At 40.3% G+C, this 16113-nt stretch overlaps 1 protein-coding gene across 5 annotated transcripts in view; it reads right to left on the reverse strand.

The window, feature by feature from the left end:
- Positions 1-16113, reverse strand: part of herc2 (HECT and RLD domain containing E3 ubiquitin protein ligase 2) — a 245126-nt gene that overhangs the window by 180812 nt on the left and 48201 nt on the right. For 4 of the 5 annotated variants that reach the window (XM_087988362.1, XM_087988360.1, XM_087988358.1 and 1 more), the window contains exons 5-10: positions 10051-10151; positions 9782-9938; positions 9573-9683; positions 6887-7052; positions 4185-4358; positions 2566-2754 (exon numbers count right to left, since the gene is read on the reverse strand). In XM_087988362.1, coding sequence (XP_087844488.1) covers positions 2566-2754; positions 4185-4358; positions 6887-7052; positions 9573-9683; positions 9782-9938; positions 10051-10151 — 898 coding nt within the window. The remainder of the gene's footprint in view (positions 1-2565; positions 2755-4184; positions 4359-6886; positions 7053-9572; positions 9684-9781; positions 9939-10050; positions 10152-16113) is intronic. The other variant, XM_087988361.1, reaches the window with a different exon arrangement.

Consider the following 16113-nt stretch of genomic DNA (forward strand, 5'->3'; position numbering starts at 1 on the left):
TGTGGTTGATGAGTCGCTCTTCCTCCAGACGTCATGTTGCCATGGTCTGGTGATTAGATTAGATTTAGATTACATTACAGTGTGGAAACAGGCCCTTCGGCCCAACAAGTCCACACCGACCCGCTGAAGTGCAACCCACCCATACCCCTACACATCTACCCCTTACTTAACACTATGGGCAATTTAGCATGGCCAATTCACCTTACCTGCACATCTTTGGACTGTGGGAGGAAACCGGAGCACCCGGAGGAAACCCACACAACCACGGGGAGAATGTACAAACTCCACACAGTCAGTCGCCTGAGGCGGGAATTGAACCCGGGTCTCTGGCGCTGTGAGGCAGCAGTGCTAACCACTGTGCCACCGGGCCGCCCACACGGAGGAGGCCAAGAACCTGCATGTCCTTGGCAGAGTGGGAGGGGGAGTTAAAGTGTTCAGCCACGGGGCGGTTGGGTTGGTTGGTGCGGGTATCCCAGGGGTGTTCTCTGAGCCTGTCTCCCCCATGTATAGGAGGCCACATCGGGTGCAGCGGATGCAGTAAATGATGTGTGGGGAGGTGCAGGTGAATTTCTGATGGATATTGAAGGATCCCTTGGGGCCTTGGAGGGAAGTGAGGGGGGAGGTGTGGGCGCAAGTTTTGCATTCTTTATGGTTGCAGGGGAAGGTGCCAGGAGTGGAGGTTGGGTTGGTGGGGGGTGTGGATTTGACAAGGGAGTCGCGGAGGGAGTGGTCTTTCCGGAACACTGATAGGGGTGGGGAGGGAAATATATCCTTGGTGGTGGGGTCCATTTGGAGGTGGCGGAAATGATGAAGGATGATCTGATGTATCTGGAGGGGTGGTAGGTGAGGACCAGTGGGGTTCTGTCCTGGTGGTGATTGGAGGAGCAGGGTTCAAGGGCGGAGGAGATGCGGTGGAGAGCATCGTCAACCACGTCTGAGGGGAAATTGCGGTCTTTGAAGAAGGAGGCCATCTGGGTTGTTCGGTATTGGAATTGGTCCTCCTGGGAGCAGATGCGGCGAAGGCGAAGGAATTGGGAATATGGGATGGCATTTTTACAGGGGCAGGGTGGGAGGAGGTGTAATCTAGGTAGCTGTGAGAGTCAGTTGGTTTATAGTATATGTCTGTGTTGAGTCGGTCGTGCGAGATAGAGATGGAGATGTCTAGGAAGGGGAGGGAGGAGTCTGAGACGGTCCAGGTAAATTTGAGGTCGGGGTGGAAGGTGTTAGTAAAGTGGATGAACTGTTCAACCTCCTCGTGGGAGCACGAGGTAGCGCCGATACAGTCATCATCTGAAACAGTTTCGAGCAAGTTCACTAGAGCGATTCCTGTAATGAATGGGCTATCTTATGAGGAGAGTTTGAGCAAGTTAGGCTATACTTATGGAAGCTTAGAACAATGAGAAATAATCTTCTTGAAAAGTAGGAAGATCCTGGATAAACTTGACAGGGTACATGCTCATTGTCAGAGAATATTGCCACGAGCGAGGAAATCTGCAACCATGGGACAGTTAAAAATAAAGCATAACCCAATCAAGACTGTGATTAAGGAGGAGCTTATTTTCTTAAAGGATCATTCATTTTTGGATTTCCGCTTCACAGAGAACGGTGGAGGTTTTGAGTCATTGAATAGGTTTAGAGATTTTGCGTAAAAATCTCTTTTTTTTTGGGCGGGGGGGTGGTTGCACATGCTTTGCATGCTGTGCTTTCATCCTTTTGTTGTGGGCATGGAAAGCGGAAAATGCAAAAAGGTTGCTTAATCTATGCAAACCCAAAAGGTCCAAGCTTCAGCATTCGTATAACTAAACTATCACTTCATGAACCGATGTAAATATGGGTCTGGAACTTCTTGCGAGGTTGCTAATTCTGGTTGCGCATATTACTGGAGGTCAGATGATAAGTTTTCTGACAATATGTCAAGTGGTCACATCACTCTTGCAAATGTTGTTAAGGTTAGTTTGACTCAAGTACTTTTGTTCAATGTTTCAGGAACTGTTTCTTCTTACATCCAACTGAACTGTCTGCTGATTTGATTGCAGAGAGTACCTCTTTGCAAGGTCCAAAGAAAGTTAGCAATTTTAAATGTTTTAAATTTAAAAGTACATTAAGTATCCCCTGGGCAGAGTTAGAGAGGATGAGACTGTCAAGAGGAAGAACAACAATTCACTTTCTCTCATACAATGATAGTCCAAGGGAGTTGAGTCTCAGGTAAATGCCCAAATGAGCCAACTAGACCAAACGTTTGCCATATATGTCTATATATTTTAGATTATGACCTTTTTTTTGCAAACAAAAGCAGTTAACTGGTCATTTCTCTCATTCGGTGTGTAGGATTTTGTATTACATTTATCTGCAGATCAGAACAAACTAAAGTAATTCATTAGTTTTAACAACATGAAAGGTGCTGTATAAATGCAAGTTCTCTCTTTAAATTTTGCCTGGTTAATTCACAGGTTGATGAAAGCAGCCACAATGATTCTAATTTTTTTTTAGTGACTGAAGCAAACCTAATCCAACTATCAAAAATCAGTACACAACAGAAAGGTAAAAGAAGCACTGTAAACTTACCAATGTATCACTGCTGTATGCTTGAATGTAAACCCTTCCATTCCTTGATAGAATGACGAAACATTTCTCGGCACAGGCAATCTGCATCACTCCAAGATTGGCAATGCCTTCACATTGAATTGGACAAATCACCGTTGTTTGGCTTCTCCATCCAAGCAGCCCCCAGCCAAGGACTTCTTGCAAAGATCCCTACCACAAAATTCAAAAGAAAACAAGAATTCTCAGTGCAAATCAATGTTCCAGGCAATGTCAGTATCCATACTTGTACACAAATTTTGAAGTTAAAAGAGGAAACAATGTCTGATAGGATTACTTAAAAAGTTTCAGAAACATTTTGGTAAAAGTGGAGGTTTTGGGTCATTGAACAGGTTTAGAGATTTTGAGATAAAATTTCTTTTTATTTTTCCTTGAGCGGGGTGGAGGGGTAGTTGCACATGCCTTGTATGCTGTGCTTTCACCCTCTTGAGTGCAAGGAAAACAGAAAATGCAAAAAGGCTGCTTAATCCATGCAAACCCAAAACATCCATGTTTGGTCATATGAATGCTGAAACTATAATTTCATGCAAAAATCTACAAATGCTGAGGGAAAAGAAGCCCTACCAGAAATTTCAACCCATCTTTTCTGTACGCAGATCCTCACTCACCAACTGAATATTTACAGCATTTTGAGTTCAGCTACATAAAAATATCTTAGGAAGTTGAACCTCTTCAGCATGAGGAGCTGGTTATATCCTGGAGTTGTTCTATCCATTGTAATCAGAGCTACAAAATCAGACAGGTCTGAATCTTGGTCCTAAGACCAGGAGTGTACACTTGCACTTTAAGATTGCCAACTTTCCAGGGTCTCCAGTGATTAAAGATGAACTTTCAGGAAACCTCAGCAGGATATATAAAAATATTGCTCTTTTCATTTTCTATAAACAGCTGTCTTTATTAGTCATAAAACTATTAGAAATGGGAGTGCGACATTATTTTTGACAAGGTGGGCAAAGATTTGCTGCAGCCATCAGGGATTGTCCAACCAGAGCTACATGGTGCAAGTTCGATCTGTTGCAAACTCACCAAAATTCAACTTCAACTTGCTTTGTATTAATATGTGAATTACATCATTTCACTTATTGTTTATTTTGCACCTGGTAAAGCATAAGAAATGTTGCTGATAAATCCAGCAAGATCTCCACATTCGGTGGGTCCCTCTACCATCAGTACTGCACCCACACACTCTTTTCAAAGACAGCAAGAGACAGTTGGGTTCATCAGTGTTGATCATGCCCAAGAGAACATCTAAAGCCAAACTGGAAAGTATTGCAACTCAGACTGAGAGGAGAGTCGCTTAGTGCAACTAAGAGACAACTTTTAGTTTCAATTGGAGAGCACAGATATCTTAGAGATAGAGATTCCCATGTTACACATCATCCAATCTAGGAGTCTCAAAAGGACAAGCAGCGAGTATAGAAATGGACTCAAATATAGCAAAAAGTGCCCACCATATTACATCTTCAAAGTGTCTGACAACCAAATTTGAATTATGGATTAGATTGCAAAATGCATAATAAATCATTTGAAATGGATGTTTCTATGCACATGTTGAGACTTCAAAGTAATTTGCACATTTTTACCTTTTGAGATGGAGGAGAGCTACATTGTGGTGGCATGCAGGGAGTTGACAAACGGTCTAAGTGAGCCATAATCACAACTGCTGTCTGCCGTAGATCTATAGCCAAATCATTATCTTGGGGTAAAGTAAGATATCTCAAGAAACATTCATTTGGGCTCAAAGGATTTCCCAATATCTGGAATAAAACAAAATATCATTTAATTCTTGATTTTTCAACAGCAGATACATTACTGCAATTCACAAGTTAGTTTCAACATTTGAAGAATACAAACCCAAAATTAGACAAAGTTTACAAGTATCTCATGAAACCAGTGCAATTAAACTGACACAAGTATCTTGGGGTTTTAAGGAAAAACTTAGTGATCAAGATATTAGAGGTGGATTCCCCTACTGTAGGTAAAGTAATCTTGAAGATGTTATTACCATCATAAAGAACACCTTCATGTGACTGTCACTCAATCAATAAAAAAGTTTCATTTTAGCTGGGTGAGAAGTTTCAAAGGGAGGTACTTTGAAACTACCTACAGAAGGTGATATAGAAGGGAAGGAATGGAAGTTAAACATGTGTATTTCTGGGTTCAACCACGTCGAGAGGGTTCGTTTTCTCAGTGAGGTCCATCTTGCAGGAAATAGGTTGCTTCCACTCTGCCAATTCAGCAATGTTTGACAACAAAGAAAACCGAGCAGTCATATTTATGAAATGCACCAAAAGCTTGCTGTGAGGAGACTCAACGGATTTTGAGCATAACTAAATAAAAAAAGGAATTTAAGATTGGAGATCAGCTTTAAATACAAAAATTTAGATATTAAGCAAAATAAGTTAGGGGTAACTTCGGATTAACTTGAAGTATTAACTACTACTTGTCAAATTGAGCCAATCCTCAAAGAAAAATGATTTTGCACCCATGAGAATCAGCTAACAAATTTTACTGGACAGTTAAACTGGTCATGCACTCAGGCAGATACAATGCTTATGATGATTTATGCCAAGTATGATGATGAAAGAGGCTACTGATGAGGGAGTCTTGAGAACAAACAGGGAATCAAGTTCAGAAAAATGCATACTCTACTTTGCAGCCTTAAATAATCTAGAAGATATAAAGCCAGTCCTTTTTAGTGCAAACCTTCTGGGTGGATATTGGAGTGAAACATGGTTTATCATGCCCTTGGTGGAAAATAACGATAAATGTTCTTCATTGGCATGGGAAACCAAGAAAATAAAAAAGAATAACAAATGGAAACAGAAATTGCGAGAGAAATTCAGCACGTCTGACAGCATTGTATGGAATTGAATTGAACTGAATTAGCTTATTGTCACATATACTCAAATGAGTACAGCAAAGGTTTAGAAGTCACCACTTACAGCACCATCTAAGTACAAAGGTACCTAGGTACAGATTCTTTGAGTACAAATTTTTAAGGGAAAAAAGAAAAATAAAGAAATAAAAAGGCCAGCATAACAGACCTTCAAAAGTACCAAATCATAATGATAAACCAGAAAATTTTTAAAAAGCTCAGAGTAACAGTCTTTCTACAGCGTAGAAACAGGCCAAAGATCAATCTGCTTACAGTACACTAATCGCAATCAAGTCCGGTAATCTTTTGTGAAGTTACTCAAGAGTCCAGAAGTATTAGCACCATTTAATCACACAATTGTTAAAAGTCCAAGTCTCAGGATTGCTCATTTCAGTTGATTCATATTGTTGAGTTTACTTAATTTTCAGTCAAGTGTTAAACAGCAAAATGATACAGGAGAGGACATTTGCCAAAAACAGAAAGATCTGATAGTCAACCACAGGGGCATATAATATCTGCATCTTTCACCTACTAATACAATTTACTACTGAACAAAACAATAAAATCTATAGCAGCACTTTCAAATCTAAAACTGAAATTCATGACTTGCTCACCTTCCAGTTAGACATGAAACCCAATTGAAAAAGCAACAACAACTGCAAATAGAACTAGTGTTTCTCACAAACAGCATTAGATTAATATGGGTCATAAATTCATCATTCCCAAATTTGTCTTAGTTTTAATTTACTTCAGAGGACGTGGGTGTCGATGGCTAGGCCAGCACTTATTACCCACAGTTGTCATTTATTTTTTCCATTCCAGATTTCTATTGAATTCAAAATTTAACCACCTGCTGTCATGATTCGAACCCATGCCCACAGGTTCTGGACTATTCGTCCAGTGACATTATCACTACACTGCCACGTCCCCAGGCAAGTGCTTGCAAGTATTGGAACCAAAGAGGTGTTGCTGTACACCCATGCTCTTGATCGTCCTTTTTCTATTCAATGTCTAAACAAAACTTATGGGAACGAAGTTTGCAAACATTCATTTTGCTTATTGGCAACCATGCAGGAGTTCTCCAAATGCACCTTTTTTGGTTCTACGGTCTACTACCCATGCTTAAAACTTCAGAGATCGAACTTGTTACACTGTGTAAAATCAAAAGGATGCATTCCACATTATTGATATGTTATGATGCTCTGAGCAGCTACAGTCAATTATATTTAGCCAGTGAACAGAGGTAGGGAGGAAGGGAACAAACATGCTCTATATCCTCATGTGCAGCAACCTTCTTCCAAAAATGCACACAAGACTCCTTACATTTCATACCAGCAATGCAAGACAAATGTATGTAGTACTTTGTTTTTAATTGACATGAAAGCTTTCTCTCAAGTCCACTCATACCTCTTCATCTGCAATTGGCGAATCTTTTCCACACTGTATACTCTGGAATCTCTGCAGAAGAGGTAAAAGTGGTGCGCTAGTACCTTGTGAGGATCTTTCATTGTCAGTTTCCCTGGTTCCATTTTCCCAAAGCTGCAGTAGTAGCAAAACAGCGGACAGCATTTGGCTATTAAGAAAAATGAATATTCAATAAATGAGGCATTCAAAACTAGGTTCTCGCATATTTTGCGAAGATTTTTGAAAAACGGATCAAATATTTGGCCAGGCGTCATGCCTCCTATTTTTCAGTCATCCATGCTTTCTATGCATGAATGTAAAAACATTGTATATTCCCACTGGTCAACACTATTTAACTTTAACATACATTTTCTGCCTAACTTTCATGACAATATGTTGTTTTGATAAATTGATTCACGCATCCTGACACAGCAGTGTTGGTGAATGATACAAACTTATTTCCTGCAAATTCAAGTGGCTACTCAAATACGAGACTAGACATTCAGGGTCAATAGGTCATTCAAGCATAGAAATCACAGCTAAACCCAATCCTATTCTCAGCTGACAACCATTCCTACGAATTATAAACAGCAATGGGCATATTAAATTAAGTAATATACTTAAAGTAAAACTCAAGGCAAGGTCATTCCCAAGAGCAAGGCAAAAAATTGATACAAAGCACCAATTTGAAGAGGTGACCAATATTTAGTGAAAGAAAGAAAAAAAAGCATTCAATAAACTAACAAGGTCCCAGCCGACATTTACAAATCACTTCAAATCAGTGTCCTCTCAGATCTTGATCCTTTTATAAGCGGGACCAGTTTCCCCCAATCTACTCTAGGGAGACCTCTTATGCTTTTATAAACCCAGCAGATTTCCTCTTAGCATTCACAATGTCCCTACAGCAAAGCACCAGGAACTGCACACAATACTCCAGCTGACATTTAACAAGTATTGTGTATAGATTCAGTAAAACCTGCTTTCTCATCTATGTCCCTATTAAAATAGCCAACGTCATTTAAACTTTATTAGCTCCTCTTTCCATCCGTCCTGCCACCTTCAATGATCTATCCAACAATTCTTCTTCAATTTCAAACCCTTCTAGGCATACAGTTAACTTTATCATGGGTATCAAATTTTCCTTCGCACTAGGTATGACTCCAAACAACTGGAAGAGTTCTCTTTGATTCCCATTTATTCCAGTTTTACAACTTTTCTTTGATGTTACACCCAGTAAAATGCCACTTTGATGTCAAGAATAATGATCCCAATGGAACTCAACACTTTTACTCATTTTGGATCAAGGTCAGGAGCTGAAGGGGCCTGGTGGAACTCAAATTGAGCAGTGAGAAAAGTAATGTTGAGTAATGCCTCTTAATAGCACTGTCGAAGATTTGTTCTTTTTTGTTATCATGAAATACCTGGGCAATTTCCTACAATGCCAGGTAGATGCCAGTGCTACAAACAGTATGCTACTAACCAATATAGATGAAACAAAAGGGATAGAAAATTGTTACTACCCAAGCAATTATAAAGATGAGAGTAAAGACCAGAATTTAAGCTTAAAACAGTTCCCACTGATAGGTAACAAAATCAAAGCATTAACTCGATAAGCCAAAAGTCATGTTTAAGCCTGTGGAGTTTCTATGTTCATGTTCTGACAGGTCTAAAATGTCTTAGGCAGGAGACTGCGCAAGTTAATCTGAAGAACAAAAGTTACTTTGCAAAAACTGCATTACCTCGAAATATATTAAAATGCAAAACACTTTTTAGAAAAATTCTATTTCATTCAATAAAGACTGAATTACAGCACAACTTTTATCAAAAATGATATAATATTCATACACAAATGAAGGAATTTAAAATATGAAAACACATAACATATAATACCAAAAATAGACAAAGCCAGCCCAAACGGTCTGCTTCCATGCTGTACGACTGGCTCAGTAACACGAAGATGGTGTACTGGTGATTCAAAAGTGGTATGCATGTCGAATTACTAACCAATGCCGTATTCCTATATTATAGACATTGAAGTACTTAGATTCAATCACTTAAAAAATTTTCCAAAGACCCAATCTATATAAAGGTAATTTTGACTTTATCAGTAACGATCACCGAAAGCCCATTAAAAATGCAGGAGATGCAGAGATATCTGCCCTTGATCAGTTCTATCCCCAATCTTCAGGGCTCCCCTTGAAGCTGACTGCTGGCAAGGCAAATGGTTCGAAATTGGAATAACAGGAATGTGCAAATGGCAGATGTCAACAAGTCCTCTTGATTATACAGCTTTCAAGTCAGTCATGTTGCAAGCCCTGGTCATCACGCTCATGACAATTTTTAAAGTTTATCAGCACAAAGATGCGTAGACGAGGTGGATTAGCCATGAGAAGTGCACATTTACAGGGATTGGGTAGGGGGGGTGGATCTGGGTGGGATGCTCTTCAGAGGGTGGATGTGGACTCAATGGACCAAGTGGCCTGCTTCCATATTATGATTCTATGATCAAAGTATTTTTGAAATAAATTTGAACAAGTGCAACAAGCTAGATTATCAATGAATGCCTTGATACCATTCAACTTGATACCATTCTTCCCCATTTCATTACTGAGGCAGTTTGGTTAGTAATTACTTAAAAATAAAACAATTTAGTTTAACACATGAAAATACACTAGTTTGCATTCCTTACCACAGTGTTCCCCTTTGTACTGCCAATTCTAGAAGTATTGCAAGAGCCAAATGCTGGTCTTGAAGTGGAATGTTCCCTGATCCCTTAGAGCTTGGTGCTCCATGAAGATCGCTGCACAACAACAGAATTTTAAGCAAATTATATGAAGCCAGTAAATTTCTTTTCTCGTCAAAATATCAAATTTAAGCTTGTCCATAACACCAACTTACCCTGTGACAACAGACCTGAGAAATTTTGTTGCTCTCTCCACTACTTCTAGCCACACACTGGATACTGTGCCTTCATCAAACAAGGATGCTTCTGGGAGAGAACGAAGTGCATCCAAAGATTCTTGTAGTAACTCACAGCACAAGTCTGCATCTTCACCTTAAAAATAAAAATAAACAAAATGTGCCTGGAAAGCTTTCAAAAAAAAAAGTGAAATCTGTATTTCGTCCATAAAGCAAGTTGTGCACGATCATGCAGCATTCCCTCTTACCTGACCTCCAAGCTCTGCGAAGGAATGCAAAGGCAAAAGAAAGTGCTGCTCTGGATCCAACCCTGGCAAGTCCTTCAACGCCTTTCCCAACTGGCCTAGAACTGAAATTTTTAAGATGTTAAAATGACATGCATGCCAACTTTTTAATGCGCAAATATGCAAGCAAAATAAGCATTTCTTCTTCTGTTACTTCCTAAATGCACTGGATCTCAATGGGGAAATTACTCTTACAAATGCCAAAGGTGCCCCCAAATAGCCTCTATCATACTACTCCAACCACCGTTCTTCACGAGTAAACCTGCTTAGAATATCAGCAAGCCAGCTGAGTGTGGAGGGATTCATCAAGAAAACCAGATGCTGTTGTCATCTGATATGCACAAACTTGACGTACTTTTCCTCAGAGTCACTTGATAACAATAGGGTAGGGTATGGCCTAGTGGAGTAATCACTGGAATGCCTTTCCAGAGACCCAGGCAATGTTCTGGGGATGTGGGTTCAATTCCCACCACAGCAGAAGGTGGACTTTGAATTCAATAAAAATGTCTGGAACTAAGGATCTGCGATGCTTCGATTGTTGTAAAAATCCATCTGGTGCACTAATGTTCTTTTGGGAAGGTCTCTGCTATGCTTGCCTCGTCTGGCCTACTTGACTCCAGACCCACTGCAATGTGGTGGCTCTTAGCTGCCCTCTGGGCAATAAATGCTGGCCTAGCCAGTGATGCCCTCACCCCAAGAATGAATTTTTTAAAAAATTCTGGAAAGGAACCCACACCAATCTTTCCATCACCCAATTTGGTGCCACTTTGGTAAACTGTTACATCCCAAATGATACCAGCTCATGAACATACTGAAAAAGCGAACTTGGATTCTTCTGTTCTTTAAAATGTACTGCTACATAGAGACAGAAAGAGGACTTATAACCAGTTTTTAAACATACATTAGTCAGACTAGTTACGCAAAAACAGTATTTACTTTACTTCATTGATCTACTTCTCAATTAAAACTCAATGTTCTTCCTTAAAGTTTACTTATAACTTGCTTTTATTATCTTCTTGCTATCTTACTGAAAAGAAGTTGAGATTCAAATACGTTGTAACTGCTTCCTTTCGGGTTGACAATCAGGTTCCAGTCTCACCTTAACGTAACTGCATCTGAACTGCCCATTAATGTGGCCTGGGAAGGCACTCAGTTGTTATAAGCAAGGCAAATGAATAAGGCAAGTCTAACTGTTGATTGCTAAGAATGAGTTTTTTAAAATGATGTTTAAATTTTAATTAATAATAAAATCAAACCAATTTTTACCATAGAAACAGAGAAGACAGTAGATCATTCAGTCCAGTTCCATCACTCATTATAATCATGGTTGACAACCTCAAGCAGCCGCTCCTGCTTTTCCCCCCAATCATCTTTGATTCTTCTCGCCCCAAGTGCTATCTCCAACTCTTCCTTGAAATCATACAAGGTTTTGGCCTCAACTGCTTTCTGTGGTAGTCAATTCCAGAGGCTTACCACTTTCTGGGTGAAGCAATCGCTTCTCATCTGTCTGAAATAGTTTACTCCATAACCTTACTTTGTGACCATGGGTTCTAGAAACACATCACTAAGATCATTCCTGCAGCGAGCCTGTCCAGTCTTGTTGGAATTTTATAGATTTTTATGAGATCCCCTTCATTCTTCTGAACTCCAGCAAATGCAATCCCAACCGATTCAATCTGTCTTCTTATATCAGTCCCACCATCGCAGGAAAAAGCTTCACTGCATTTCCTCTATGGCAAGAACATCCTTCCTTAGATAAAGAGACCGAAACTATGCACAATATTCCAGGTGTGGTCTCACCAAGGTCCTGTATAATTGCAGCAAGAAGTTCTTATTCCTGCACATGAATCTGCTCGCTATGTCTTTTTTTATTCAGGCATGGGACATGAGCGTCACTGGTTGGCCAGCATCGATTACCCAGTCCTAACTGCCCTTAAGATGGGAGTGAGCCACCTTCTTGAACAGCTACAGTTCATGTTGTAGGTAGACCCACAATGCCCTTAGGTAAAGATTTCCAGGATTTTGACTGAGCAACAGTGAAGGCATAATAATATATCTCCAAGTCGAAAAGGGTGGCGCTGAAAAAGCACAGCAGATCAGGCAGCATCCAAGGAGCAGGAAAGTCAGCGTTTCGGGCATAAGCCCTTCATCAGGAATGTGGAGGGAGAAGGGTGATGAGAGATAGTGGAGGTAGGGGTAGGGCTGGGGGGGGGTAGGTGGGACGGCAATAGGTGGATGCAGATGAAGAGCAATAGTGATAGGTCGATGGGAGGGTAGAGCAGATGGGTGGGAAGGAAATGGGGAGGAATGACAGGTCAACAGTACAGTGCTGAGTTGGAGGGTTGGATCTGGGATATGGTGGGGGGGCGGGAAAAGGGAGAATGATTAGCTTGGAGGGAAACTTGCAGGTGATGTTGTTTCCAATTATTTGTCCTTATCCTTCCAGATGGATGTGGTTGTGGACTCGGGAGGTGCTATCTAATAATCTTTGGTGAATTCTGGTGCATCTTGTAGACAGTACACGCTGTTACTACTGACTGCCGATGGCGTAAGGAGTTGATGCAGTACCAGTCCAGAGAGCTACTTTGTCCTCGATGATGTCAAGCTTCGAGTGTTGTTGGAGCTACACCCATCCAGGCAAAAGGGAGTATTCCATACTTCTGACTTGTGCCTTGCAGATGGCAGGCAGGCTTTGGGGAGTCAGGAGGTGAATTACTCACAACAGTATTTCTTGTCTCTACTCTGCTGTTGTAACCATCGTATTCATATGGAGTTTCTGATCAATGGTAACTCCCAGGATGTTGGTGCTCTATTCAGTGATGGTAACACCATCAAATGTCATGGGTCGATGATTAGGTTTTCTCTTATTGGACATGATCATTGCCTGGCATTTGCGTGGTGTGAATGCTACTTGCCATTTATCAGCCCAAACTTAAACATTGTTCAGGTCTTGTTACATTTAAACATGGTCTGCTTCATTATCTGAGGAGTCATGAATGGTGCTACACATTGTGCAATCATCAGCCACCATGCCCATTTGTAACCTGATGAAGGGAAGATCTTTGATGAAGCAGCTGAAGGTGTCTGGGTATCAAAAGCCTTCTAAAAGTCCAAATAAACCACATCCACTGGTTCCTCTCATCAATTCAACGAGTTACACCCTCTCAGAATTCCAGTAGATTAGTCAAGCACGTTTTCCCTTTTGGAAATCTGTGCTAATTCTGTCCAATTCTACTAGTGTTTTCCAAATGCTCAGCTACAAATTATTTTGTAATGGACTCCAGCGTTTTCCCTATTATCAACATCAGGCTAATGGATGTACAATTCCCAGTTATCCCTTTGCCACCCTTTTTAATACAGAGGGTTACATTAGCTACCCTCCAATCTAGGAACTGTTCCAGAGTCTACAGAAACTTGGTAGATGGCCACCAATGTATCCACTATTTTGAGAGCTACTTCTTCAACATTTCTGGAATGTAGATTTTCAGGGCCTGAGAATTTATTGACCTTCAATCCCATCAATTTCCTTAACACCATTTCCCTACTAAATCTGATTTCCCTCAATACCTCCCTTTCATCAAACCCCATGTTTCTCAAAATTTCTCGTATGTTATTTATGTCCTCCTTTGTGAGCATAGAACCAAAATATATAAATGCTTGGTCAGCCATTTCTTTGCCCTACATAATAAATTCCCCAGTTTCTGATTGTAAGGAGCCTGCATTTGTTTTCCCAATCGTTTTACCTCCAAATAATTACTGAAAATTTAATAGTCAATAATTTTATGTTTCCTGCAAGCTTATCCTCATAATCTATTTCCCCTTCTTAAACAATCCATGTTGTTCTTCTTTGCTGAACTCTAAACTACTGCCACTCCTCAATTCTGGTGGGGTTTTTTTCTGGCCAATTTCTATGCCTCTCCCTTGGATCTAATATTATTTCTAATTTCCCTTATAAGCCATGGCCTGGTCACCTTTCCATTTCACTTTTGTGCCAGACAGGAATAAACAATTGTTCAGTTCACCCATGGGCTCTACGAATATTTGCCTCTGCTTTTCCAATGTCGTCCTTTTAAGCAACGTACCCCAATCTACCATAGCCAACACGAACCTCGTACTATCATAATGTTTCAGATCTGTTGAAAACTTTGAAAATACCCCACCACATTTGCACAGAAGCTTTCAAATAAAACAGTCAACATTATGCATTTCCATCTACTAACAAACAATTTAAAAAAATGTTCATTAACTGTTCAACAACTCCAGTCCTATTCCACTTCAGTGCAAATGCAATGAAAGCTACAATGTGCACCTGTCTTTACAATTAATCTTATGCAAATTTAGTTCACGAATACTGACCTGCAGAAGATCATCAAGCCACATTTTCAGCGTAGTAGAACTTTCAACCATTCACAAAGTTAACAAGGTCAGAAAGACAATCTAGTAGACCTTTATTTTGTGCAATAGCATAAAATAGGCAATAAAGAGTTGGCAACAAAGTCAGTGGAAATTGAAGTTAATAACCAAAGTTAGATGCCATATGTCCAATATAAGCATGAACTGATTTTGGCCAGAGTTTAAACACAAGATCAAAAGGTCAATCGAGAATGGTGAGAAGCAACCTCATCTCAAATGTCTGACTGATCCATTTTATGTGTAAATATAATACAAAAATATTCCAAATCCTCTAGTGAAAAGCCAAAGTAGTACAGTGGACAGGACGGGGTGTAGAATTGCTGACAAGCGATTGTGGCAATTTAACTCTTCCCAGTGTTTAATTGGAGCAATCTCTGGCTTGTCCAGGACTGATTAACTGACAGAGACAGTAACAAGATCACAATAGAGATGGTGAAAAGGTGGACTTAGACACTGTCAATATTTGAGAGGTGACCCCCTAATTGCTGATTATGCCATCAAGAGTCGGTAGGCAGATAAGCAACAGGAATGAGGGCAAGGAATAGATCCTTAGGAGACTCCAGAAGATAATTGTGCAAACCAGGAAAAAGAGCCAACAAGATTTGGCGATTCTCAGATAATCAAGAATGGAGCCATGAAGGGCAGCCCCAAAGAGAAAAATTACTGGAGTATCACAATAGGAACATAGGAGCAGGAATAAGCCATTAAGCTCCTCAGGCATGCTCAGTTAATCTAGATCATGGCTGATCATCTCCTGTGATGCAATAGTCCTGTACTATCCCCATAACTCTAGGTCATCAGTAATCAAAAATCTATTCATCTCTATCTTGAACTTGCTTCGTAAGTGAGCTTAGGATCCCTCTTGGGCCTAGAATTCCAAAGATTCACCACCCTCTTAACAAAGATATTCCTCTCCAATTCAGTCCTAAATGGCTTGCCTTTTCTTCCTAGACGCTGTGGTTGGTTCTACATCCCACAGCCAGGGAAAATATCCTTCATAATGTACCCTGGGGTCAACCACATCAATGACTAAGATAGTCCAAAGAGCAGTAATATACCATGGTCACAGACAGAGTATGTCATTTGTGACTTGAATTAGAAATGTTTCAGTGCTCAGTCAGGGCTGAGAAACCAGACTGGAAAAATCCACAAATGCATTGAAATTCCTGATGAGAAACTTATGCCCAAAATGTTAACTCTCCTGCTCCTCAGGATGCTGCCTGACCTGCTGTGCTTTTCCAGTGCCACACTTTCTGATCTCCAGCATCTGCAGTCCTCACTTTCTCCACATATATGAGTCAGTACATTAGAGTTCTCAAGAGAAAAAAGGAGGTTGGAGACGGTGCAAATAGTTTGAAAGGACTTGAGAGCCAACGGGACCAAGGTGATGACTTTTGAAAGGGAGAAGGAAATATAGGGGAGAGAATTATTTGTCAACCACAACCAAAGTTGGTGGCATGGTTGACAGTGAAAAAGGTTTTCTAAGATGACAAAGGAAGCTTCACCAAATGGATCAATGGGCTGAAAAATGGCAGATAGAGCTCAATGTGGATAAATGGAAGGTATTGCATTTGGTACAACAAACAAGGGTAATGCTTATGCCAGGTTTGTAGC

This window comes from Chiloscyllium plagiosum, unplaced genomic scaffold (genome assembly GCF_037043375.1).
Source record: "Chiloscyllium plagiosum isolate Xiang-an unplaced genomic scaffold, Cpla_swu_hap1 HiC_scaffold_6, whole genome shotgun sequence".
Classification (NCBI taxonomy): domain Eukaryota; kingdom Metazoa; phylum Chordata; class Chondrichthyes; order Orectolobiformes; family Hemiscylliidae; genus Chiloscyllium; species Chiloscyllium plagiosum.